The following is a 27016-nucleotide window of genomic DNA, read 5'->3' as shown; positions in this document are numbered from 1 at the left end:
CTTATAAGGGTGCATCTATCTTACACAAGTAATGGTCTGTAACTTTTCTGAATTGTTATTTTGAGGTTTTGCCCTTTTCATTGGAGTTAAGCATAATTAGATGATTTGAAAAGTCTTCACTAAAGGCAAATTAGAAGTTATTACATGATTCAGCCTTCCTGGCAACATCTATTAGCATAATACTGCAGACCAATATTGTAAAGAAAGACAAAATTTTTCAGAAATACTTTTACTCACTTTATTATAAAAGAATGGTAAAATATTTTTTATCTACTTCAGTCATCAGGCATCAAATACTTGAATCTTCCCATGTCACCAGGTGTAACTGTCTGCAGGTTGTTTTCCAAATGGATGTCTAATTTCATCTTACTAGGTACCTGTCTTAGAGAAAATAGGGTTAAAAAATTGGTAATTAAAGCAATATTTTAAATTTCAATTTACTCTGTAGTTGGAGAGTATCAGACTGGTTTTTTTTCCAAAAGCAAAAGGTCAAGCTCGGTAAGTGGAAAAACTTGCCCAAATTTAACAGTGGTTTAGGTCTCCATATGGTAAGTCAAATTTGTTTAACTGATCTGTGATCCACCTCAGTGTCTTAAAATGGTGTTCATTCATTGTTGTGTCACTGGTTAAACATCTGGTGTTTTCAGTAGACTTTTTGGGTTTAGTAAATATAGATGTATTAGAATTAGGACGAAAATGTGAAAGTAGTTTTTTTTCTCACCCAGCTATTGGAAAAGTCTAACAGATCTGGAGAAAATCTAAATTGTTTTTTTTTTTTAACCCTTTTGTCTCTGCAGTGAGCTTTTCAAAAGGTTTCCCATCTCTGTAGCTGTGGTCTGTTAGAGCAAGAAGGTAAAATTGCAGGATGAGACAGATAAAGTGGAGTATTTGGGAACACCCCCTTCTCTTGCAGAGTCCTTTCTGCCTTTGAGTCCAGCAGGTCTTAATGGTTTCCTGGCTGAATAAACTCCAGGGTATCCCCTCATGGACCCTGGGAAAACAGGTTCCCTTCTTCCCCAGCATCTCTGGATGTTTGGCTGCTTCTTGCACACTTGGGGATCTCCCAGGGGGCCACTCTCTGTTTGTGTTCTCCATCTCTGCCAGGCTTTGTGTACAAAAAGGTTCTTCTTCTGCAAGTGTCTCCAACTCTGAGCACTGCAGAGCATCCATCCCAGCTCTGAGCACTGCACAGCATCCATCCCCACTCTGATCATTGCAGAGCATCCATCCCCACTCTGATCATTGCAGAGCATCCATCCCCACTCTGAGCACTGCAGAGCATCCATCCCCACTCTGAGCACTGCAGAGCATCCATCCCAGCTCTGAGCACTGCAGAGCATCCATCCCAGCTCTGAGCACTGCAGAGCACCCATCCCAGCTCTGAGCATTGCAGAGCATCCATCCCACCTCTGAGCACTGCAGAGCATCCATCCCCACTCTGAGCACTGCAGAGCATCCATCCCAGCTCTGAGCACTGCAGAGCATCCATCCCCACTCTGATCATTGCAGAGCATCCATCCCAGCTCTGAGCACTGCACAGCATCCATCCCCACTCTGAGCACTGCAGAGCATCCATCCCAGCTCTGAGCACTGCAGAGCATCCATCCCAACTCTGATCATTGCAGAGCATCCATCCCCACTCTGAGCACTGCAGAGCATCCATCCCAGCTCTGAGCACTGCAGAGCATCCATCCCAACTCTGATCATTGCAGAGCATCCATCCCCACTCTGATCATTGCAGAGCATCCATCCCAGCTCTGAGCACTGCAGAGCATCCATCCCAGCTCTGAGCACTGCAGAGCATCCATCCCAGCTCTGAGCATTGCAGAGCATCCATCCCCACTCTGATCATTCCAGAGCATCCATCCCAGCTCTGAGCACTGCAGAGCACCCATCCCAGCTCTGAGCACTGCAGAGCATCCATCCCCACTCTGAGCACTGCAGAGCATCCATCCCCACTCTGAGCACTGCAGAGCATCCATCCCCACTCTGAGCACTGCAGAGCATCCATCCCCACTCTGAGCACTCCAGAGCATCCATCCCAGCTCTGAGCACTGCAGAGCATCCATCCCAGCTCTGAGCACTGCAGAGCATCCATCCCCACTCTGATCATTCCAGAGCATCCATCCCAACTCTGAGCACTCCAGAGCATCCATCCCCACTCTGAGCACTGCAGAGCATCCATCCCCACTCTGAGCATTGCAGAGCATCCATCCCAGCTCTGAGCACTGCAGAGCATCCATCCCAGCTCTGAGCACTGCAGAGCATCCATCCCAGCTCTGAGCACTGCAGAGCATCCATCCCAACTCTGAGCACTGCAGAGCATCCATCCCAGCTCTGAGCACTGCAGAGCATCCATCCCAGCTCTGAGCACTGCAGAGCATCCATCCCACCTCTGAGCACTGCAGAGCATCCATCCCAACTCTGAGCATTGCAGAGCATCCATCCCAGCTCTGAGCACTGCAGAGCATCCATCCCACCTCTGAGCACTGCAGAACATCCATCCCAGCTCTGAGCACTGCAGAGCATCCATCTCAGCTCTGAGCACTGCAGAGCATCCATCCCCGCTCTGAGCACTGCAGAGCATCCATCCCCACTCTGAGCACTGCAGAGCATCCATCCCAACTCTGAGCACTGCAGAGCATCCATCCCAACTCTGAGCACTGCAGAGCATCCATCCCCACTCTGATCATTGCAGAGCATCCATCCCCACTCTGAGCACTGCAGAGCATCCATCCCCACTCTGAGCACTGCAGAGCATCCATCCCCACTCTGATCATTCCAGAGCATCCATCCCCACTCTGATCATTCCAGAGCATCCATCCCCACTCTGAGCATTGCAGAGCATCCATCCCAACTCTGAGCACTGCAGAGCATCCATCAGAGTTGGAATAGCATCAGGCCTTGCTGGAGGATCCCACCTTGGCTGAGCACAGTGATTGGGAGGTGGCTGTGTTCCCCCAGGCTGCCTGGCCACACCCTTTCTAGCAGGGCAGAGCCAGCACCGTGTGACACAACAGCACAGCAGGACACAGCTGAGCTGCTGCCATTTCCTCATCAGGGATAGGCAGGGAGATGCTGAGGTTTAGCCAGTAATTAAAAGCTTCACCTGACAAGGGAATGGCTTACTGGTCTTTAGGTCAGCCTTAAGAAGCATGAACTCCTCAGTCTTAATCTTACCTCACTAAACTTACTGAGAAATGTGATTCTCAAGTCATCTCACTTCCTTCCCTCACTCTCCCCTCTTGTCATACAGGTAAAAATCCATTTTTGTTTGTTTTTTGAAGGTTGCTTAATGTTTGCAAAGCACCTTTACATTAAAAGTGTTATATAATAGTTAAATACAGTTTATTATTCTTCAAAGAATTGAGTTTTTCAGGCACTACTGGTAGAAATATTTGTTTTAATCTATGGCAATTTTTCCTCAGCGCTCCCCAGAATACACCAACTGTCAGTATCTATGCAAGCTCTGCTTAGTCCACATTGAAAATATCCAGGGAGCCCACAAACATATTAAGGAAAAACGTCATAAGAAAAATATAATGGTAAGTTAACAAAATTATGGCTACTTTTTTCTTTCTTATACTCTTCTGTTTTTTTTATTTTCTTTTTGAAATCAAAATTTTTTTGTTGTGTGGTTTGTTTTCTTTGATCATGTTCATTTAGGTGAAAGTTTGTATGCTGAGCAGAGATCCACAATTTTCTGTTTTCTGTTTAAGAGGAAGGGCTTGATGATTTGTCCAGGCAGAGAGGAAAGGACAGATTTGGTCATTGCTTCTGAATTAGTGGCTCTGAGCAGTGAGTAGTTCGTCATGCTTTTAGTAAGAGAATGCAAGGTAACTTAGTTGAGAAATAAATATTACACAAAAATATATTCAGTTTTTCTATTCTCTGAAAATAATGCCATTGGTAGCAAGACGTCCAGGGATGGGAGGTGGGGCTGGGGATGTTGATTTTATTTTTTTTTTTTTTTTACTTTGGCTGACTTGTGAAGTTTAGAAGAGTTACAGGAGGGAAGGATTCAGTTCATTCATTATCACCCTGGGTTTATTAATGTACTTAATATGAAAAATAGTTCTAAGGCTTACAAAGAGAAAACCAGTTTCCTTGTCAGATACCATGATGCTATGGTTTGCTCTAAAGAACTGTTACATGTAAGAAATCCAATAAAAGGTGCACAGATTTTCTTGCCAGCCCATTTTTGTAAATGCTGATGAAGAGCTACAGATTACCCAGGATGTTGGATTTTGTCATTTAGATGGTTAAAATTACTCTTTCTATAACCATTCTCCAAAATTCAGTCAAATTACTTTCACATGTTTCCATGGATTTCTTGCCATACTTCTGTTTTTCATTAATGCTCTAATTCTAAAACGTGTGCAAGTCATCACCTGGAAGAGTCCAAATGCCATAAATCCATTAAATCTCAGAAAGTAACATTTTTACATTATGGTCAATGATTATTTGTAAAGGTTCTCTCACTGTCTCCTAAATTGCATCATGCTTAAAAAAATGAGCCAGTCCTATGATTGATCTCTAAATGCTTCCTTACCATGCTTTCCATCTGGGCATGAAGATGAGAATTGAGCAATGAGGTTTCTTTAGCACTGAATGGAATCCTGGAGGACAGGGAGCAGTTTCACTTTTTAACACTTACCCCAGATAGCTTTCTGTGCAGCATCATGGTGATACCTATGTAACTGTCTTAAATGTTACTGCATGAAATGTTCCTGTTTTTAGTTCTGTGGGATACATGACAATCAATAAGCTCAGCAGCAACTGTGGTTTCCCAACTCAAGAAAAATCCTAACGTGGTGACATAAAAAAAAACCCCATACTACTTTAAAAATGCTTATATTCTTTCTTACACTTAATTTGTTCAGATGAGAACAGAAGAGTTGAGAGATGCAGCCTAGAACTAAAGAAACATTTTCATACTGTACTGTGTTTTCTTAAAACATATTTATTTTATAGTTATTATTTATTTCAATCATGTCTTTCATGTAGTTAATGAATTCATGGAACAAGAGGTTGTTGTACTTAGTCCCAAATGATTTGATGCATCTGACGTGTTCTTGCTGTTGGATGGGTGCACTAAATCCAGTACTTTCTGGAACCAGCTGTTTAAGCATAATGGGACTCAACTTACAAAATTTCCTTGGAGCTAGGAATACTTTTTCTGCCTCTGATAACTTTCCTTCAAGTACAATCCACTCTGAAAAAATCCATGTGACTTTTCCAGCTCAGTTACTTTTATGATGTACAATTACAGCTTTTTATTTTCTTGGTTGAATTCTGCTTCAGAACTGTCAGAAAATGTGGTTCAGGAATGGAATACAGAAGATTCCCTCTCCAGCTGCCAGCTGTGAAATGACATTTTCTGTTTTAAACACTGAGCATCTGCTCTCATTCCTGGCACCACAATATCGTATTTGCCAGTTAGGCCAGGCAGAGTTCCTGCCTTTGGAAGTGTTGGTCAGGACACAAACAGCATGTTCCAATATAGCAGTAAGAGATAGCCTTTCCTCTTAAAATACCAGTTTTTAGTGACATCATCCCCCAATTCTTCAGGAAAAGCAAGAAGAGAACGAGCTGCGGGCGCTCCCGCCGCCCTCGCCTGCGCAGTTGGCTGCTCTGAGTTTCACTCTCATCGAGGCAGCAAACGAACAAGGCATCTCGGATGAGGACTTCAGAATTCGGCAAGAGATTGTAAATGAGATGGAGAAAATTATTCAACAGCCCTTACCAGGTATTCATAGTATGCTCCATTTGCTTCAGGTGAAAACTTGGTGTTATTTTTATAGATATAATTTGATACCTTCATTAATAGTGAATGAGTGCCTTTGGGGTTAAATTATCTTGATAGTGTACAACATTAATATATACAGACTTTAATACATCCTGGAAGTGGATTTTTAAAGAATTAACAAATATACAAAAAGAGGAAAATACGATTGTGTTTATTTGTCCTTCTTTCAGATGTGTTTATTGATCCTTTTTAAGTGATGGGATAAGATAACAAGAACAATAATATTTGATATTTGCTTCTTTGCATTGATTTTCCCATCAGCTCCTATAGTTAATGCACTGGGAGTTTGTAATCAGATTTTTGGAGCTGCTGTGATGTTGACTTTGTGCTAACAGTGGTTTGGTGTTCAGTGCATCTGAACAGAAGAAAATACTCATCTCATTGCCAAAAACATGTTGGAAATTTTTAATTTCATCTATGTTGGAGTCAGGTGTTGTTCTATACAATCCATTTGTTTTAGAAATACCTTTTTTTTCCCTTTGCTCTATAAAAATACGGCTGTAAGAAAGATTTTGGTATGTGCAGGATGATCAGCTTTAGTTTTAGATGCTCTATGAAGTATCTGCTTAAACATAAGGTGCTGAATAGAATAAGGGTTTGTAGGGTGGAGGTTTGCTAATCTGTTTGCTCTCTAGTAAGTGACTCCTAGTGCAAACTTCTGCTCTGGCACTCTAGGGAGTTTTCCACTGATAGTGGGAAGCATAAGACAAAGCTTTTCCACATAACATTTTTTACATAAATGCTCAGGAAAACTATTGTTACTTTGTCTGGCTGACTTGTTTGGACTGATGAGCTTCTGTGGAGGTGTAGGAGTAGTGGAAGGGGAGTCTGTAATAGTAAATGACAGTTTGTTATTCTCCTTTTGAAAGCCAGCTATGTTCTAGTGAATGTGTTTTCCTAAGTTGTAAATTCAGAAAAATTTAATTCATGCACTGTGTAGAAAACATCTGATCTTCTGGCATGATTTTCTCTTGAGCTCACATTAGAACTATGCAAAAATTCTTACTACTATGATAAGCCATTGGAAGGAATTGCAAATTATTATTATTAACCATACAGATTTTCATTCTGAGAGGGCTGCAAGCAGTGAAAATAGGCTTGAAGCTATGTGTGTGTAAGATCTATTTTCTCTTTTAAGAGTAGTTTTGTTCATGTTTCTGATTGACTGAGTTTGGTCAGAACACACATAAAGGAAGATAGACAAGAAGAACCTTCTTTGCAGTGAGGGTGGTTGGACACTGGCACAGGTTGCCTGGAGAGGTTGTGGTCCCTCCATCCATGGAGATTTTCAAAACCCAACTGGATACAGTCTGGGCAACCTGCTCTAGGTAACCCTGCTTGAGAGGCTGTTGGATTTGGGAAGCATTGAGAGCACTCTCATTTTTCAGCTGATTTAAGTATGGGAGACCCTAATTTCTATTACAGGAAAGTTTTCATCTGCAAAAATTTCATTGTGAATTGGCATATTGTTTATGGAATGGGATGGCATTTCTCATATTATTGCTGAGTAGGTTCTTCCTAGTTAGTTTAGATCTGTTCTGCATCTTTGCAGGTAACTGCATTAATTAAAACAGTGAATGGACGCTGTACTCTGTGCCTTGGATTATATTGAAATTATGTTTATATACATATTTTGTAAGGAACTGTGTGTTGGAACTTGCTGATGGAATCAACAGATTGGTGCCTTATCCAGAAGTCTGTGAGGCATCAAAGAATTTTATAATTGGCTAAGAGCTGCAGTGAAATCAAGCTGTAGTTAACAAAAGCTGTTATATAAAATCCTACACTGAGATGGTGACAGTTATTGTTACTTCATATTTAAATTTATATTAAAAACAAACAGAACTATTGCAAAAAATCTTTAAAACAGCTTGGAAAATGTTGGACATTTGGTGGTTACAGTACTTGAATTATTTGTTTTCCTGTGTTATGGAAATGCCTGCCCTTCACAAGAGTGAGAAGGGGGTACAGTGTTCATTAATCTGGAGTGCCAGTGAGGTGCAGTATCTGAAGCAAGGTATGCATCATCCACTAAAGACAAATTTATTTGCTAACTGTTAAATAATTCTGTTTCTCTCTCTCCAGACTGTTCCCTGAGGATGTATGGCTCCTGCTTAACTAGATTTGCTTTCAAGACCAGCGATGTTAACATTGATATCAAATTCCCCCCTAAGGTGTGTAGATATTATCTTGTATTAACTAAGACTGCTTTTTAAATCAAGCCCATCCACATCTATTTCTATTCCATTGCCTTCATCTTCTTTTGGGGCACATGGTGTTAGAAGAGCACAAAGTATCTAATCTTTGATTTGATGTCATCTGTGCTGTGGAAGCTTTCATTGCTCTTAAGATAACTTTAATTCTTGGGTGATGTTTCTTGTTTTGTTTGGACAACCTTATGCTAAGCTTTTTCTACTGTTTTTTTTGAGTAAGCACTGAAGCAGTATGAAAATAGTTGGCTTGGCTAAATGTGCTTCCATGAACTCAACATTCAGACTGTAAACTCTTGGAGGTTTTGATTCCCCCCACACTTTTAAAATTTGAGATAAAAGTGACATTCTTCAGGTAATGAAATTGTTGGCTCATGTTTAGTGATATTAGCAGCACATTCTTGATAGACACTCAACTGCTGCACTTGTGTTTCAAAATGATAAGGTGTTTCAAAATGATAACCTTTCAAAACTCCTGGGAAAGTCCTGACATTAAATTCTCTTGCTGTCCATTTCTAGTAGTATTCATTGATAATGAAATTGCTGAATCTATGGCAAGTGCTTTTATTTATCCTGTTAATGCAGAACTAGAACAGAAGTGTTCACTAGGGCTGTAGGCTAAAGGAAGGCTGGCTGGGAGGTTTGCTGGCACCTGTTTTCATGGTGTAGACAGGCACAGTTAACTTTTTCATTGATACTGACAAATTATTTCACTTTTTTGAGGAACACAGAGTTGTGCAACCCAAGTCGTTTGAAATAAAATGTAAAATGAAATATTAGTCTCAATAATGCAACCTGCTCTAATTTTGTCATTATAGATGAGTCAACCAGATGTTCTGATCCAGGTGCTTGAGATCTTGAAGAACAGTGGTGAGTTTTAGTTGCATCTCATTTCTATTTAACATTCCATCTGCTGCTTAGTTCTTTTTATGCTTAAATTTTCTGTAAACTTAGAAAAATTGATGGGTTTTCAGCCAAAGTATCTGGGCTGTTTTTATGAATGTGATTTTTATGAACACCAGTGCTTGTGTGAATGAGAGATGAGAAGCTGCAGCAAGAGAATGCTCCAGTTCAGGTTGTCAGAAGTTGGGGCAGTAGTGTCAGATGCCAGAGCAAAAAGTTTTAACTTTTTGTGTGATGAATTCTAGGCAGTAAACTCAAAAGCTGCTTTCCACTTGCATATGCACGTGAGTGAGAGATGTTTCAGGACTTCTAAAACTTGTAGCCTCTTGGTTCTGTCAGGAGCACAGCCTGGCTGTCTCATAGGGGTGGTGAGCCTCAAAAGTAACCAGAAAATATTGGTGCTGCTTAGCTCTGCAGCACTTAATTTGAGCTGTTACATAAATATAATAATTTTAAAGACAGAATTGGGAAAACTGTCAGAAACTTTGAAACAAAGTGTGTTTTTTCTCCTTCATTGCTTAGCTGTCTACTCAGATGTGGAGTCGGATTTCCATGCCAAAGTTCCTGTTGTCTTTTGCAAAGATGTTAAAAGGTATTTGTGACTGAAAAAAGTTTTTCATGAGCTACTATGCTTGTTCATACTAGGTGCTTGCCTGCACTCCTGACCAGAAGTATTACTGTAACATTCAGCTAACATTGTATTAGAAGGGAATTGCTCATACACAGAAATGTAACCTAGAAAGAAAGCTAGCTACTTTTGGTTTTGTGCTACACAGAACGCACTGGGTGTAGGAATCTGACATTACCTTTTAGTTAACTGGGGGAAAAGTGGAGTGGTTTTCAGTTATTTAAAATTTTTGCCAGCAGTTTTAAGCCAAGGCTTTAAAAACATTTTATAAGATACATGTTGCCAGAAAGGACACATCATCTGACAGTTTCAGTAAATTCCTAAGAAGTAGCAACCTCCAAAATGAAACATGATTTCTTGACTGGCCAGAGGTATGGACTGAAACTCTGGGGAAGTAAATGCAACAAGAGTGGGCTTGTCTTTTCTGGTGTTTGTAACAGAATAGAAATAATTGTTCTGAGAAGCTAAAGGAAAGTTTTTAGAGAAGCTGTTTTGTGTGTTTACCTTAATGTAACTCTTAATGTGCAGCAGGTCTGGAGTATTAATTAATTTATTAGTTTGTTTAAGTGTTTGGAATGTAGACAGTATATTTGGTAATTGAACTGTGCAAAATAACATAATTAAGTAATGGCAGAACTTAGGAGGAAATTCTTAATGCTGTTTTGTATTTTTCACTGTAGTGAACTTCTGTAAGTTCTAGATGCAGTCAGTAAACTAATAGTAGAGAAAATGCAATTATATTCTGTAGCTTTTTGTTAAAAAATCAGGTTCTTACATAGGGAGACACTGATGGATGTTTTTATTTATCACACCACATCAGGGGGTGTGATGCCCCAGCTCCCCCTGCCCCAAGCACCATCTGTATCACAAAGTGATAACCCTTTATCTGTTCTGCTTTGTGATTGCAGTGGTTTGACATGCAAAGTGAGTGCTAGGAATGACGTGGCTTGCCTTACAACTGACCTGCTGGCTGCACTTGGTAAACTGGAGCCTGTCCTGATTCCCTTGGTTTTGGCTTTCCGCTACTGGGCTAGAGTAAGTTATTGAATTATCTCAATAGTTCTTTCTAAGCACTGTGTACACTGTACTGTGTAATGTACCATGAATGTTTGTAGGAAGGACTTCATGCCACTGCTTCACCCCACCTCCATATGTGAGATGTGCTGTACAACAGCACATTTCAGTGTTGACTGAGCTTCTAGATGGATGGCAGCATAAATGTGTGCCACAATCACAAAATGTGGTGAAACTGAAAAGAACAAAATGTGATAAGATAGTATTTCTTAATGCTATTCCTTAATGTATGAATTGCTAGTTTGTATTCTGCCTGTACGTGACATGGCACGACCACCGCAGTTTCTGACATACAGCATTTTGTACTTCACTCTAGTATGTTCCTCACATTTCTTTATTTGTCCTTTTGTAATAGATTGTAAACTCAAATTCTGTTGTTACATCAGAAAAGTAATTATTTCTTCTCTTCCAGCTCTGTCACATTGACTGTCAGGCTGAAGGTGGAATTCCCTCATATTCCTTTGCCTTAATGGTGATATTTTTTCTTCAGCAAAGAAAACCACGTATTTTACCGTCCTATTTGGGCAATTGGGTAAGTGATTTGGTACTTCATTATTAAGTTGTTGGCATTATTTCTGTGTTCTGCAACCTCATAAAAATGCAGAATTTGATAGCCAAAGAAAATGATAAATGAAATGCATTGGTACTTCATGCTCACGCAGATGAGGCTTGATGATTCTGAAGACTTTTTTAAAAGGCACTTGTAGCAGGCTGTATAATTGTGTCATCTGTGTTTTGGAGAGAAAGCAATTATTTTCTTCTTTATTCCTCTGAATTTCTGTCTCTGACATCTGTTAATCTTGAGGGGTATGAATGTACCACAGTAGTCAGTGTTACATTTGCTGAAAACTGTTGGTTGTATGTATTATATACAGTCTTGTTTCAGAGCCACTTTAATTGTTGTTAGATTGAAGGCTTTGATTCAAAGAGGCCAGATGACCACCAGCTGAAAGGGGTGGAAGATGAAGAATTTGTAAGGTGGGAGTACAAACCACCCACAAATGGTGCAGCAAAAAACTCTGTTGGAGCAGAAAGCAAAGCTAAAGTCGAACAACAAAAAGGTGGTGGCAAGAAGACAACGAGCTCAGAAGTGGACAACCAAAGCAATGCGAAAGAGAAACATGGAATTGTAAGTCCTGACTTTATTTAATTGAAAACCATTTGCTATCTCTTATCCCTATTTTTTTATTTTTAAACATTGATGTTGGATGGATCAGGATAAAAAAAAAAGGAAATACTAATTTCTTATTGCAGTTGAATACTTGTGTCCATGTTTTTCAGTCTCTCTTAGCGTTCAAAACCCCTCACCAAGTTTCACTGGGGCAACTGTGGTTGGAACTTTTGAAGTTTTACACACTGGAGTTTGCTTTGGAGGAATATGTCATCAGCATACGGGTACAAGAGCTCTTAACCAGAGAGAATAAAAACTGGCCCAAGAGGCGAATAGCCATTGAAGGTAGGCTGATCCCTTCCCACTTCTGTAGTCATCCTGCTTTAGCATCTTTATTTGCTTAACTTGCAAATGTGTTACAAGGATCTGGACAATAAGTCTTTCAAATATATATTTTGTCAGCTATTTAGTCTCTTTAAACACAAGTTTTCTCTGTCTAAAGAGCAGGGAAAGTCACTGAGTTACAGAGCAATATGTGACATTCTGAATTGACCTTAAGAATAGAGAAATTGGGTATTTGAGGAAGACTAAGAAACCGTGTAAGGTGATATTTTTATAAAAACATGAATAATGACTTTTGAACACTTTCTAGAGATGTTGCTGAAGTGGCTTATCTGTAACACTTGAGGCGATGGAGAGGACAAAGAGAATCATACAGACAGAGAATGAGGTACAGAGGTACATTGAAGGATGAGTCAATAAGGTACAAGAAGAGTCAGAAGGAAAGTAGAACAGATAAGCAATGAATTCTCGAGGCACAGGTTGAGTAGTGGATGTTGAGATCACTCCTGTGACTTTTAATTTCCTCTCCCAATTCTTTTCTTCAATTACTTTTAGCTAGAGTATAGAAAAAGAAAGGAAGTGTTTATTCAACATGTGGGATGTAAGGTGTCAGGACAAATCATTGAGGAAGAAATGAGAAATAATTTCAAAAAACCAGATTGTATTCTGGTTCTGACACCTGCTGTTATTGGGCTAATTGTGTTGTTTGCTTTATGGTTTTTTACTTCTCAATTTTGCCTTTTTTCTTTTTTCCAATGTTGAGTTTGTAGCTGATCTTATGAAGTAACAGAATCTGAGTTTGGTACTATCTTCCAGGCAAACTTATAGCAACTATGCAGGAGCTCTTTTTGCTTGGAAAGCATGTTTGATCTAGAAATCGTTAGGAAGGCCTAAGAATGGATCCTGGTGAGATTGGTTCATACAATCCTTACATTCTCAATGTTACTCTTAGACAAATGAATTTCTTAAGGGAAATGAAAATCCTTCTTCAGTGGAGGAAAAAAGGTTCTGGCTGGCATCTATTTATTTTGCCTTTGTTTGTTATAATTTCTAGTTTAGAAATTGGCCATAATATAATGTTGCAATATACCCATGGTTTTCTTTTTGAGTAACACTGTTTAGAATTGTTTATGATAGTCAGCCATTCATGGCTGCACTTGGATATGTTTTGTATGGAAGAATTTTGAAAAAACTTGTGAGTCTTTCATTCTCTAAGTATATCCAAATACAATTCTGGATTATAGTATAAGAACCTCCTTAACTGCCCTGTAAAAACTTAGGGATTTCAGCTGCTTTGTGAAATGTGGAAGTTAAAGATTACTAATTAAATTGTTCTTTTTCTTCCCAGATCCTTTTGCACTAAAGAGGAATGTTGCACGAAGTCTAAATAGCCAGATGGTATTTGAGTACATCCTGGAGCGATTTAGGACAGCATATAAATATTTTGCATGCCCACAAAGTAAAGATGGGATTAAATCCAAGCCAGATACCAAGAAAAAAGAAAAAGGGAAAATGAATAATAAGAAATCCACAAGATCTGAAGAGCCTGTAGCAAACTGTTGCCTTCCACAAGGGGAAAATGTTGTAGATAAAGAAGTTACAGAAAGTGGATGTAACATAGCAGAGAATGAAGTTGAATGTAATACAGTGGGAGAAGCTGTAGCCAAAAGATGTACTTCCCAGAACATGGACCCTTTGCTACTTTCAACATTGGACTCTAGCTATGATGAAGACAAAGAAGAAGCTTTACCCCTTATTTCCAATGAATGCTGTGAATTAAAGGAAAAATCACCTAAAGAGAGAGATGATTTAGAAATTTCAGTGTGTCTAACTGAGGGTGAGCTCAGCCACCACTGTAACTGCAGTGCACATCAGCCTGATGACACAAATTCCAGTAATGAGTTTTCTGATGCTGAAAGCAGGCAGAGTTTGGTACTGGAGTCGTCTCCACAGACGAAGTGCACTGGCAGCCCAGCTACCTCGGCCAGCTGCAGAGCAGTGCTGGACACCCAGGATCTCCAAGAGGAAGGCAGACTCTCAGCAGAAGAAATGCATTATGTGTTTGATAAGTTTATTTTTACTTCAGGAAAGGTAAGCAGTGCTGGTCATGGATCATTACTTTGAAGTCATTAAATCTAAGAGTGGGAGGATAGTGGGATTCCCGCAGTGATTGTTTCAGACTGGGATATGGGTGGCAGCTCTGGCCTTTGTAGGGTACCTGTTATTCAGGAAACATCACCCTGTGTGACATTTGAATTAAATTATCTGTTTCCCTCATCTTGAGCTTTTTGATGTCCACACAAAAAAATCTGGATTTCTTTCTGGTTATTTGTGGGTTATTTCTGCCTTTCCTCTCCTACTTTCTTGTAGAATTTCCAGGTGCTTCTAGGCACTGTGAGAACTAAATGCAGCTTGGTGAGAGGTGTTCTGCTCTTTGTAGAGGCTCTGTTATTGTTCATATGTCAAATGTTCTTGGTTGCTTGGAAATGTTAGGTCTGCTGAACTGTCTTAAGTGCACAAATAGAATTTTCCTTTCCTTTTTTTCCCCCCCAAAAAGCCACCAACTATAGTATGCAGCATCTGCAAACGGGATGGACATTCCAAAAATGATTGCCCAGAGGATTTCAAGAAAATTGATCTAAAACCACTACCACCCATGACAGACAGATTTCGGGAAATACTTGATATAGTGTGTAAAAGATGTTTTGGTAAGTTCAAAAAGTGTTTGTGCTCCACTTTATACTATGATCTGTAACCTGAAAGAATTAAAAACTGTAGGGTTAAATTACTTATGTACAATTATTCACAATTCAGTAGGAAGAAGCTCTTCCAGGTGCCCTAGGCTACAAATGGATCAGCATTTTAATTTTCAGATAATCCATGGCTGTGATAATTTATAACATATTTGAGAAACTGATATTATATGGGATTTTTCACCAGGTTTGTAAAAAGCTACTGGTGTTCCCAGGAATCAGGCTCTGGGCAAAACTAATTTTTGTGCTTATTGAATTCTATGGCATCTTTTGAGGGTGCTGTTGTGGGTTAACCTTGGCTGGATGCCTGGTGCCCACCTGGACACTTTGTGGTTGAAAAACTGGATGTTTTGAAATAAAATCTGGAAGACTCTAATGATTTAAAAAGGAAACCACAGATTTAAGCAAAGCAAGCACAACAAAAAAAACCCATCCAATCTTTTAATTAGCTGAAAATGATTCTTGAGGTGCTGAATGTCATGTCTGACTGTGTTTTAATTTGTTTTTACTTAGATGAGTTATCCCCTCCTTTATCTGAGCAACAAAACAGAGAACAAATACTGGCAAGTTTGGAGAGATTTATTCGAAAGGAGTATAATGGTATGTAACCTTAGGTAGTGATTCTTGAGAATGCTTTCTTCTGTCATATTGTCCAGAACATAAAGATGTGCTTTATCTCATTTTATTTTCCTTGCTTGAAGCAGGAACATCTCTTTTCCTTCCATTTGTAAAGCTGTCTTGCAAACTTCAACATTGAACATCCCTTCTTGCTATTCCATGGAAACATCCCTAGAGTGGAGGAAGAGCTGCCAGAGCAGTAATGCAGTAATGCAAGCACAGGGCTGCTCCAGTCAGGCCAAGAAGAAAGTTTGGTTGGGTTTAGTGTTAGCTTTGGTTGTGGGCCAAGGACTTTTGTTGCCTAGTCACCAGTACTTGAGTATCTTAGAAATCCTAATGAGTTTATGTTCACATCCCTTACATAAAACAAGCAAAAATGTCTTACTACAGGGATGGAAGTCAAGGCACAGAAATGCTAAGGGATCTTTTTTATAGGAGGTGTAAAACAGTGCTAGAGCCAGGTACAAAACCCAGGTCTCCTGAATTCTAGTCCATGGAAGGCCATTCTGCTGTAGCTGACCTGTGATCAAGGAATTGGGAATTCTATCCACTGGCTGTGCCTCCACTTGCTGGCAGCAGCTGAGGATTGAGACCTGTTACAAAGCCTTGAAAGACTTAAGGTTTCCAATTCTATTAAAGTTTAGGAAAAAAAGCTGTGAGTAAGTGTTAGATCTATTTTCTTAGCATTAATTTCAGTTGAACAGATCAATGTATTCTTTGCAGTTAGGAAAGAATTTGTTTTAACAACATAATTTTGCCATCCAAGAATGAAAATACTTAGTAATATCGTGTTTCAAACAAAAATGTAAACAAAGCAATTGGGAAAGAATGTTCCATAAAGTATTGTAATCTTACTGCTTGTGTCTTCTTGAAGAATATGCTATAATTACAAAAACTCATTGACCAAATTTACCTAGTCATAGGAGAAATATGCAACCTAGATAAACTCTGAATGGAATTTCAGAAATATTACTTTGGCTACCCTAGGAGTAGCTCTGTCTTATCTGTGGGATAAAGCTGTACTGGTGACTGGGTTTGCACATTATTTTGATTTATTAAAAGCAGGAAAATGCAGTTGCATCCCACAAAACATTGCACCACATTTAGAGATGCCATTTAATGATTATAGTAACTGTACTTCAGTCATAAAAAAATACATAAAATAAGTCTTTATCCTGCCTTGCTTTCTGTAAATAACTTCTGAAGTGTTGTGCTTCCTCCTTTATCAAAGCTGAAGTCTTTGAAGTGACAGTGTAAGCTCTCTCTTTAAGCTCATTTTTATGGGCACCTGCACATTTCAGTTAAACAATATTTTATACTAAGCACTTACCATTCAACTGTAAAAGAATTAACTTTTTCTTGTCTTTTCTTTTGATCAGACAAAGCTAGGCTTTGCTTATTTGGCTCCTCAAAGAATGGATTTGGGTTTCGGGACAGTGATCTAGATATCTGCATGACATTGGAAGGTCATGAAAATGCAGAGGTAAGAGTTTTAAATTGATAAAATCTGCTGTTTTACATTCAAAGATTCTTTAAGGTTTTTTAATTCAGTTAAGATTTCTGCACACAGGAAAGGTAGGATTTGCTAGTTGCACATTGGCTTGTTGCACTCTGCACAACTGAAGCAAGATCCAGCCTATTTTACTTTTAATGCCTTATAGACACACAGTGTACTATAGATGTCCACAAAGAGCTTATGAGTTTGTGTAAATTCATGTGCTGGCTTAATGCTTGCTCCTTTTTGGACATTCCAAAAATGATTGGTACATAGACTTTTCATCTATGAAATATATATGATAGTAAATGTGCTTGTTGGAATAGGATCCATGTTTTAACATCTGAAGCTGTGATCTTTGTTTTTCCTAGAAATTAAACTGTAAAGAAATAATAGAAGGTTTGGCAAAAGTTCTTAAGAAGCATCCAGGTAGGTGCTTTAAATTATTATTTGTTTTGCAGTTAGATTTTCTATAAATGTTGTTAATGGAAATGTTTTATGTACTAAAGTGTTGCTTCCCCAGGTTTGAGGAACATCTTGCCTATAACAACAGCCAAAGTGCCTATAGTAAAGTTTGAGCACAGGAGGAGTGGCTTGGAAGGAGATATCAGTTTGTACAATACACTGGTGAGCATCTGCTTGTGTCCTTTTGTGTTCAAAGAAAGCTTTTCATTCTTTCTATTTCTTTCCAAATTACCATTTGAGGGAATCATTTTGAAAGCAGAATGGAAATGCTTTTGAGTGTTTGTGTTTTTCTTCTACATGATTTAAATTCAGTGGCCCACGCCCTCAGCCCAATCCAGGTAGCTGTGTATGACCTGATGGCAGAGCAGGTACAGCACAGGAAGTCTTGTTTTGGGGATACTTCTGAAAAGCCTTTACATCCACCATGGTCTGTGTGCCATCATGAATAGTGCAGCTCATTCTAGCTTTCACCTGACAATGTGAAAATGCACTATTTATTACATAATTGGCTGACCCTGACACCAGTTTAATTTTTTCCCCCTTTTTCCAGGCACAGCATAACACAAGGATGCTGGCTACCTACGCAGCTATTGATCCTAGGGTGCAATATCTGGGCTACACAATGAAAGTTTTTGCAAAGGTAATATAAAAAGAAGGTATTATTTGTACAATACAGTGTTTTCTGCTGCAGCCACTGAGTTTGCCTTTTGCCAATACCATCTGGGATGGAGACAGTAGAATGCTGTTGATATGAAGTGCACTTTCCTAAGCTTACAGTGCTCCATCAGACTGTGTGTGTCAAAATCAAATCCTGGTACCTTCTGCTGTCTGTTGGAATATTTCTGTGTAAGAGAAAGCTGATGAGATCCTTTTTTTCTTCAATTTCAAACCAGCTTCAATTATAACAAACAAAAAACCCCGCCCAAACCCCAAGCAAAACTGGAAAAATTGGTAACTGTAAGATGTTAGGGGTATGTGGGTGTGCATGGGCTTCCCAAGTTTTCATATCTGGGGCCAGCTCAGAGGTTACTGCTGCTTTCTTCTGGCACACTTGCCTTGTTTGACTTAGTATAAAAGTCAGGAATAGGTAGGTATGGGGTGATGAATGAATTCCTGAGTCTCCATGTGCCTAGGACATACACTTGACTTTTAGAGTTTGGAAATGTCAGATCTCCTGCATCTTTTGTTATGATATTCTATCAAAATTTTATATTGTACAGCCTTTGGTAATTGAAACGTGGCATTGCTTTTTATTCAATCTGCAGTATTAAATACAGCATATCCAAAGAAAGCTTAGTGGAACTGGGGCAAATAAAAAATGGCTTATAGAGATGGTGAATCATGCTACCAGATGTTCATGTAATAAAATACATCAAGATGAATAAAATAACTTTGTGCCAGAATGGAATGGACACGTTCGTTATACTGTCACTGAGACTAGCAATGATTTTTTTCTTGGTGTGGTCACAGTAGTGCACAATATTGCCACGTCTCTTCTGTGTCCAAATTAAAAATGCCTTGTATTGATAATAATGAATCTTACATTTTTTGGTAGCATTGCATTCTATTGTGCATGTTCCAAAAATACTGCTGCAAAGATGTAATATACAAGTTGAGTTATACACTCCTGAATGTAAATGTATGGAAGTGACTTTGTAGCTATACAAAGTAGCTATACTTTTGTTTTTAAGCAAAATGCCTCCTGCTCTGTTTGCATTGGCAGAAAACCCAGGAACAGCTGTCACTGCTGCTGCTAATGTGAAAGTAATTTACGAATCCCTGGTTTTTCCAGCCCTAGGAGGTTAAAAATGCCTTGTTTGATATGACACAGGCTCGAAACACAGGATAGCTTAGAAGCAGGTGCTGTGGAAAGGTTATGCTGTAATGAGATACTGAAGCATAGTAAGGTAATTCACTGATCAGAGTCACAGAAAGGCTTGGGTTGGAGGGACCTTGAGCTCATCTGGCTCCAGCTCCCTGACTTGGTCAGGGGTGTTTGTTTTGCCCTGTGTTGTGCAGGCTGCACCATGCTTTAATTAGGTATGTGTATGTTTGCTAGCAAAATGCCACATGTGGCCTGCACTGCCAGTGCAACCTGGAAATATTTGCTGTTAATGAATTATTTTTTTAAAAGGGGAGGGGGAACCAAAATAATAAGGAATCATAGAAACAGCTCTTGCAGCATGAGTTAAGGAAAATTAAATTTTATGGTATTGAAACCTGGGATTTATGTTTTGGGAGTTTTGATTTGGGGTGTTTTTTTTTTAGTTTGGCACATTATAAAATTTTAAGTCTTTTGGCTATGAAAAGCTTTTCTGTTTTTATGTTAGACAAATTATGCTATGGATTTGCCAGATGGCAGTTGGCTCTTGGGTGTATTTATTTTTCAGGCTTCATAAAACAATTTTTAATTATGAGGTGAATGTACTTGCTGTTACTTATGGGGTTTCTGTTTGCTCTCTGACACAGTTATTAGTCTTGAAGAGTGAAATGTACATTCAGCATTTTGTTTAAAATGTATTTTTTCAGCGCTGCGATATTGGTGATGCATCCCGTGGTAGTCTCTCTTCGTATGCCTATATTCTTATGGTTTTGTACTTTCTACAGCAGAGAAATCCACCAGTTATTCCAGTTCTTCAGGAGGTAGGTTCAGAAAATGAGGTTATGAAAATAGATGCACTTTTTCTTCAAGCCAAATATGAGAAGTCTGGGATTTTAGGATCAGAGGGGATAAATGAAATATGGGGCCCTTCTAATCAGCAGGTTCTTAACTCCCTCTTGGTTTTAGTAGGTAAAACTGACCAAGAAAATTAGATCAAATCGGGGAGTCTGTTGTGCCTAAGTTCTGCTATTACATTTACTTTGGGATTTTGGTCTTATGATGATATTTATATGCTGAACAGGATAGAAAAAAATTGGCAGGTGGTATGGAGAGAAGGGAATTGTAATTATGAGACTGCACCAGATGCTCTTGAAATGTGAGTCCAGTTCTTCAACCAGTTATTGTCAGAAGCGTTATTTATTGCTCAACACTTCATCTGTAAGAGAAGACGTTTATTTTATTATTTGATGAGGAGAAAATAAGATAATTGATGCTCTGGTGCAACTTTAAAGAAATATTTCATATGTACCAGAAGATTTTACTAAGAAAACAATGTTCTGCACCCCATTGTATGGGTGGGGAGAATACAATTATTCAGCTATCTGCCTCTTCCTGGATACACTCTGGAACTCCCAAGTACCTCTGAAAATTACCCCTTTCTGCCTCTTTTGGTTTCTTTGTGCAAGAGGGAAATTGGCTTAAGCATTGCAGTTGAGACTCATAGACTTTTCTTGCTGATCTTTAGTATCTGATACTTTAGTAGTGGTTGGGGGTTTTTATTTTACTGCTACCCTGAGAGTGCATTTAAATAACAGTGGAATTTCCTCTTGGCTGTGCTAAAGTCAAAATGTAATAGAAATCATATAAAGTCTCCTTAGAGAATCTGTGGGCTAGAGAGATGTTGGAATCTTGACAAGGTAATTCAGTCATGTTTTCTTAGTTGCAAGGAACAAGTAAAAATGAAACATCCAAATATTTTGAGAGGTACAGCAACAATGCAAAAAGTCTTTCAAACTTTTTACCAATGGGAAATTCTGTCTGTATAAGAAGTAATTGTTAAAATTAAAGTATTTATATTTTTATATGATTTTTTTTTACCAAAAGAACTGGAAGTATTTCACAGTGACTTTGAATTAGAGCAGTAACTGTCACTCTCTGTTCTGGCAGATATTTGATGGCAAACAGATTCCACAAAGAATGGTGGATGGATGGAATGCTTTTTTCTTTGATGACATGGAAGAATTGGTAATATTCTAAATCCAGAAGAGTAACTAAAATTTAAACCTTGCTTTTCAGGAAAATTAATAATTTTTTAACAGTGTAATGTATAAAAGATTAATTTTACTGATTGATTAATTAAATTTCCATACCCATAGTGTTGCAACTTCCTGAGTCCTGTTTTGCTAAAAGGAATTTCTCCTTTTGCTTGGTTTATTTTAAATAATTTCTAAATAACATAAATCAGGAAAAAGACTTTTTATTCTTAAAAATAGTCCAGGTTTAGTCTTAACTGTAGTGATTTAACCTTACTTTAACCAAATCCTTCATAGTAATGAAGGAAAAACATGTAATTAGAGAGGTGTTTGAGGAGAAGCAGCGCTGCAGTGACTGTAGCTGAATAAATTCCTTCCCCTGCCTGCAGAAGAAGCGTCTCCCTTCCCTGGGGAAGAACACTGAGTCCCTTGGGGAGCTCTGGCTGGGGCTGCTGCGCTTCTACACGGAGGAGTTTGACTTCAAGGAATACGTGATCAGCATCCGGCAGAAGAAGCTGTTGACCACCTTTGAGAAGCAGTGGACCTCCAAGTGTATTGCCATTGAAGGTACTCCTGCTGAATTCAGTCTCCATTCATCAGGAGTAGGAAACTGTTGCTTGAGAGGCTGTTTTGTCTGCACAGGATCTTGATGTGAGGAAACCACAGTCAGTGCTTCAAAAAGAAACATTCTTTGCAAGTCCTGCAGCTCACAAAATTGATAACTTTTACTACATGTCAGTGAATTGTTCTTCTTACTGTTATTATGGTTGACTAATGTAACAATTTTAAAACTCTCAGCATTGCATTGCTATAATCTGCTCTGTGAATGCATTTAAAATGGAATTCTCTGCATTAAGATAAAAAATTCTGTTGCAGCAAATTTTTTCCGGCTCTGATTTTTTTTCTCCCTTCTTTTTGCAGATCCTTTTGACTTGAATCATAATCTGGGTGCTGGAGTCTCTAGGAAAAGTAAGCTATTAATGTCTGCTAATGATGAATATTCACTGAGTTGTGCCTTTTCTGTTTTTTTCCAATAACTTTGTCTTTCTCCAATAGTGACCAATTTCATAATGAAGGCATTTATCAATGGGAGAAAGTTATTTGGTACCCCATTCTACCCAGCTGTTGGAAGAGAAGCTGTAAGTTCTCAGAGGTTTTAGTACGTTTTTCATTTTAGTAGGTTTTTCATTTTCTTTGTCCACTGAATTGATGCAAATCTCTTGTATGTGTTTATCCATTTAGTATGCACAATATGTGTAATTATACCTTGTCTGCATGAAATTTATAGCTAAGTATTTAGCTCCTGGAATATAAAATAAAGTAGTTGGATGGGCAATGGGTATTACTGGCTGGTTTGGGGAAAGTAAGCTTAATTTAGGTTTTGTTTTTTATAAAACATTCCACTGTATGATGTTAAAGTATTGCAGAAAACTGCAAATTTGGCTGTAAAACCCAGAAATGGCTCTAGGAACCTTACTGGCTCTTCCTGTAGCTAAAGAAAACAGATCCAAGAGATGTTCCATTCTCTTTACTTTTCCACTTGGTGGAGATAGTAAGGATTGCTGCTTAAACAAGGAAAAGGATGATGATTGATTTTTTTAACAAGTTGACCTTTAAAATTTGTGTAGGGTTAGGAATGCATTCATGCAATATCATATTGGAGAAAGTACTGCTCTGTGCTAGAGGGTCCAGTCATTGATGTGTAGAGACAACTGGTTTTTTTTAATATGAGCAAATAAAATACTGTAATTAGTATTTTAAAGATCAACTTAGAAAGGCATTTTCTAAAACAGTTTAGAGAACTGTTCTCCCAGTGGCTTTTAACAGAAGGCTTTTGACTTTCTAAAGGATCTTCAAAATCTTTTGAAAGCTTTTAATTCCCTTCATCCTTCCCTATCTTTTCTTTTCCATTTGCTTCCTTTATCTGTGGGTTTTTTCTGAGTTTGTACCTCTGTTTCAGTACTTTCACAATATTTGTTGCTCAGAGGCTGTAAACCAGGCCTTTGTGCTGACACACATCAGAACTGCAGCTGTGCTGAGCAAATTCCAGGGGAGGGGAGTGATACAGGTCAGTCTGCAGATGCTCCATCTGTTTCCCACCTGAGCTGTGTCCTGTCCAAAGGGATGTAATCCTGTCATCTGGGAAGGGACATTGGCTGCTTTGGAAAGCACACAGGCAGTGACTCAGATACCAAAATAGATCAAATGCTAAAAACTTGTGCTCTGAAGAGCCTTTGGGGAGGTGAAAGGTGGGCAGCAGGCTGGAGCCTGGGGAAGCTGTTCTGCAAATTCAGCCTCTGTCCCTAAGACCAAATAGCCCTTTTTAGCCCAGAGTGCTCCATATCTCTGAAAAAGCTGCCATTATCTAGGGGAAGAAAAGGACTAAGGTATCACCTCAGAAGTGATAACATTCAGGGAGCAATAAGAGATGAAGACTGACAGTTTGACTTTGATTCCTCAGTCTTGTAAGTGAATGGTTTATATTGTAAGTGAATGGTTTATATATTTTATCTGTCTGATGTGTTTTGATAGGAATACTTTTTTGACTCAAAAGTGTTGACAGATGGGGAATTGGCACCCAATGACAGATGTTGTCGTGTCTGTGGAAAAATTGGTCACTACATGAAAGACTGTCCAAAGAGGAGGAGGTAAGTAATACACAAAGCTATTGTGAAATCTTTGAGATTAAATCATGAGGGATTTGCATATTTGAAGATTTAATGGAAATAAAAAATTGCTAAATTGCAGAGAAAATCAAAGCTTCATATCTGATCCTCAACTTCCCACCTTACTTTTTCTTTTTTTAAAACAGTTTCTGATCACTTCTTTAAATCTGAAGTGTTTATGGAAGCACACACAGTAATATCAGCACTCTATGGTGTGTTAATATGTAACTAAGCTTAACTTAAAACTTGGATCACTAAAATATCTTTTTTGTAGTGTAAACATTCAGATGGAGAACATATTACCTGGCTGCAAAATTTATCATGTGTTAAAATGGATTTCCTGCAGTGGTCATCTTCAGAGGACAGTGTTGAATTTGAATTGTTCTGTAGATCTGATAATGTACATCTGCAAGGCAGGTCAAAGTTCATTTATTAAACTCTAGGATTAGTTAAAATGTACATAGGTGAGGTGGATTTCTGTAACATCATATCAGTGCCATGATGTTACAGAATCACCATATCACTTGGTGATCCTGTACTTGTATATTGATTTCACTTAGGAATTTTGGGTACAGGACTCCTGCAAAGGGAGTCCTTGGTACATGCAGGTCAGTGTTTCCAAGAGAGTTCAGTAGGAATTGACAGAAAATGTGCACTCCTCACTTTTTAGAGCTTTGGCTATTTAGTGCCCCACTCAGCCTAGGTTGTCTGACTCCTCCTAAAACCTGTTGAAGTCCTTAGAATGCAAATTATTCTGGGCTCTTTTATTTGCTCCTTATGTTCAGTTGTGTGCTCCATAATTCTTCAAAGGATTCTTGGTCTCTTCCTGCTACAAAATCTTTATTTACAGCCTTTTGTTCAGTCAGCAGAGTTGAAGATACATGAAAGTGCACTGGAACCCTGTGGTCACAGGTGGATATTTCTTTCAGATGCTTTCTGTACTACAAGCACATGGAATTCCATTACCTCTTTCACTATATTTGCCTCAGGAAAAGTTGTGATCTGCTCTTCACACAAACTGCTTCTACAGCAAAGCCACACAGAATCTCTCTCAGATTGTATATACAGCTCACATAATAATATTATTATTTAACAATGCTGCAGATACCTTGTGGAAAAAGACCTTTACTTCTTGTCTTGGCTCCTGATGACGAGTTCTCCTGCTGTTTTAGAACTGAGTGTTTGAAAGAGCCTCAGTGCTTTGTTGCACATCCTTTCTGAGCTCAGATAGGGACAGAGAAATGTGCCCTGTCCAGTGAGGGGGAGATTGGATGAAGGAGGTGCAGCTCATTTGTTTTGGGTATATTCTGCCTCTGCAGTGGGATTGCTGCATAGAGCTGTTCCCCAGCTACCTGGCAGGCTTAGTTCTGCCCTAATACAGTCAGACAGCTTTTGGACAAGCCTGGGGAGCTTCTAACTTCATTAAGTGTATACAGGCTGTTAACCAGCCCAGAATCTGAAAGTGTTATTTGGGATTCCTGAGATATTCTGGTACAGCTGTTGGTTATGTAACCATTCCCAGTACAGCAGCTCTACAGAGATTATGTGTTTGTGTGTGGTTTTGTGATATTGCTAATAAAAATTATTGTTCAGGTTGAAGAAAAAGGAGAATGAGAAAGATGATGAAAAAGAGGTGAAAGAAGATGACAGAGAAACAAGAGAGAAAAGGTGTTTCATCTGTGGGGATGTGGGTCATGTTAGGAGAGATTGTCCTGAATTCAAACAAACCCGTCAGAGAAATAATAGTGTGCCAGGTAAGTTAGTTTATGTCTTAGGATAATTTGAAAGCTCTGAGATCCTTTTTCTCTAGGTTTCTGTAAAGACTTGATAATTATCTTCAAAAAGCAATCCTGCAAGTAATGTTTCGGTCACTGAAAATACAGCTTTTAGTCTGTGTTGTTTTTCTGCAAGAGGAGTAATGTCTCCTGAAGTACAGTCTTTGCATGGGTGGTAAAAATGTACTCAGCAGTAAAATGCAGTGTACTTCAGAATATTGCATTATTGCATTATTTGTCTTCCACTCACAATTGGAGCATTTCAAAGTAGTAATAATCATAATAGTAACAATAGTAATAATAATAATAATAATTGAATGCATTTCCTCTTCCAAATGTTTCTCAAATGTTAGCTAACCCTCCATCATCTGTGAGAGGTAAGTAAATGTATTTTCAGCAAAAATCAGTGTTCCTTCAGTAGCATTTCAAAAAAAGCATACAGATGAATTAGGCTAAATCCAACTTTCAATTTACTGATAGTACTTAGAGAAGATTAATTGCAAACTCCTTCAAATTAGGCCCTTGGGTGCCTGTGGTAATTGAAAAAGTAGAAGAAGCATTCATAAGTGAACTTCAGAAGAACCATGCTTCTGTGTTCTGTTATCTTTTAGTCTTTTTTTAGTTTACTTTCTTTGCCCAGAAGTTTCTGCTGTCATTATTGCTATTTAAAATGCTGCTGCTTACAGCAGTAATATGGAAACCTATATAAACCAGAGCTCCAGCCTGATAGCAAGGTGAGCCTTGTTCCTGCTAGACTTTGTTTTACTCAAAAATAGACTTTGTGTTTAGCTCCTGTGCCTATTAAAGTTGTCTGCTGCCAGTAGAGGGAAAAGTTTCCACTTAAAGGAGAGGAGAGGTGAAAGTGATTTACCTCTCCTGTGTCACATGAGAGTTAAGGTATTGCTGACTCCCAGTTCTGCTCATTATTCTGTCACCCCGTGGGTTTTATTAACACTCGTGTTCCTCGGTCAGGCACGCAGCTGGTCCGGAGCATGGTGAATTCCCAGCTGGTGGCTGTGGGCCAGCAGCAGGTGGAGCGACCCCTGCGCACCAGGCAGTCATCAGAATGTGTAAGTGCTGGGGGGGCTGCAGGGAGCAAAGCTGCAGCAGAGCAGCCATGCTGGGAACAGGTTTGCAGGGTTTTTCTCAACCTGGTAATGACAACGTTGCACTGGGCCAGTTAATGGAACTTTGATTTATGATGCACTGTGTCTTGGGGAGCATTTATGGGTTTTCAGTATGGGAACCTCATAGTCAAGTTTGAGATGAGATAACCTTGTGATTTTGAAAGGGCAGATTAAGCTAGGATGCC

General features: G+C 38.9%; 1 protein-coding gene across 3 annotated transcripts in view; it reads left to right on the top strand.

Moving 5' to 3' along the window:
- TUT4 (terminal uridylyl transferase 4) overlaps nucleotides 1-27016 on the top strand; it is a 46463-nt gene that overhangs the window by 12784 nt on the left and 6663 nt on the right. For all 3 annotated transcript variants that reach the window (XM_054638776.2, XM_054638773.2, XM_054638774.2), the window contains exons 4-27: nucleotides 3429-3545; nucleotides 5572-5749; nucleotides 7895-7983; nucleotides 8838-8889; nucleotides 9445-9514; nucleotides 10459-10585; nucleotides 11037-11156; nucleotides 11532-11753; nucleotides 11906-12080; nucleotides 13426-14168; nucleotides 14635-14785; nucleotides 15344-15430; nucleotides 16828-16931; nucleotides 17315-17372; nucleotides 17467-17570; nucleotides 17959-18048; nucleotides 19938-20051; nucleotides 21178-21255; nucleotides 21653-21830; nucleotides 22185-22232; nucleotides 22320-22402; nucleotides 23796-23911; nucleotides 25523-25683; nucleotides 26677-26774. In XM_054638776.2, the coding sequence (XP_054494751.2) occupies nucleotides 3429-3545; nucleotides 5572-5749; nucleotides 7895-7983; nucleotides 8838-8889; nucleotides 9445-9514; nucleotides 10459-10585; nucleotides 11037-11156; nucleotides 11532-11753; nucleotides 11906-12080; nucleotides 13426-14168; nucleotides 14635-14785; nucleotides 15344-15430; nucleotides 16828-16931; nucleotides 17315-17372; nucleotides 17467-17570; nucleotides 17959-18048; nucleotides 19938-20051; nucleotides 21178-21255; nucleotides 21653-21830; nucleotides 22185-22232; nucleotides 22320-22402; nucleotides 23796-23911; nucleotides 25523-25683; nucleotides 26677-26774 (3363 nt within the window). The remainder of the gene's footprint in view (nucleotides 1-3428; nucleotides 3546-5571; nucleotides 5750-7894; nucleotides 7984-8837; nucleotides 8890-9444; nucleotides 9515-10458; nucleotides 10586-11036; nucleotides 11157-11531; nucleotides 11754-11905; nucleotides 12081-13425; nucleotides 14169-14634; nucleotides 14786-15343; nucleotides 15431-16827; nucleotides 16932-17314; nucleotides 17373-17466; nucleotides 17571-17958; nucleotides 18049-19937; nucleotides 20052-21177; nucleotides 21256-21652; nucleotides 21831-22184; nucleotides 22233-22319; nucleotides 22403-23795; nucleotides 23912-25522; nucleotides 25684-26676; nucleotides 26775-27016) is intronic.

The sequence above is a fragment of the Agelaius phoeniceus genome, chromosome 8 (genome assembly GCF_051311805.1).
Source record: "Agelaius phoeniceus isolate bAgePho1 chromosome 8, bAgePho1.hap1, whole genome shotgun sequence".
Taxonomy (NCBI): Eukaryota; Metazoa; Chordata; class Aves; order Passeriformes; family Icteridae; genus Agelaius; species Agelaius phoeniceus.
This window is presented reverse-complemented; position numbering and strand designations above follow the sequence as displayed.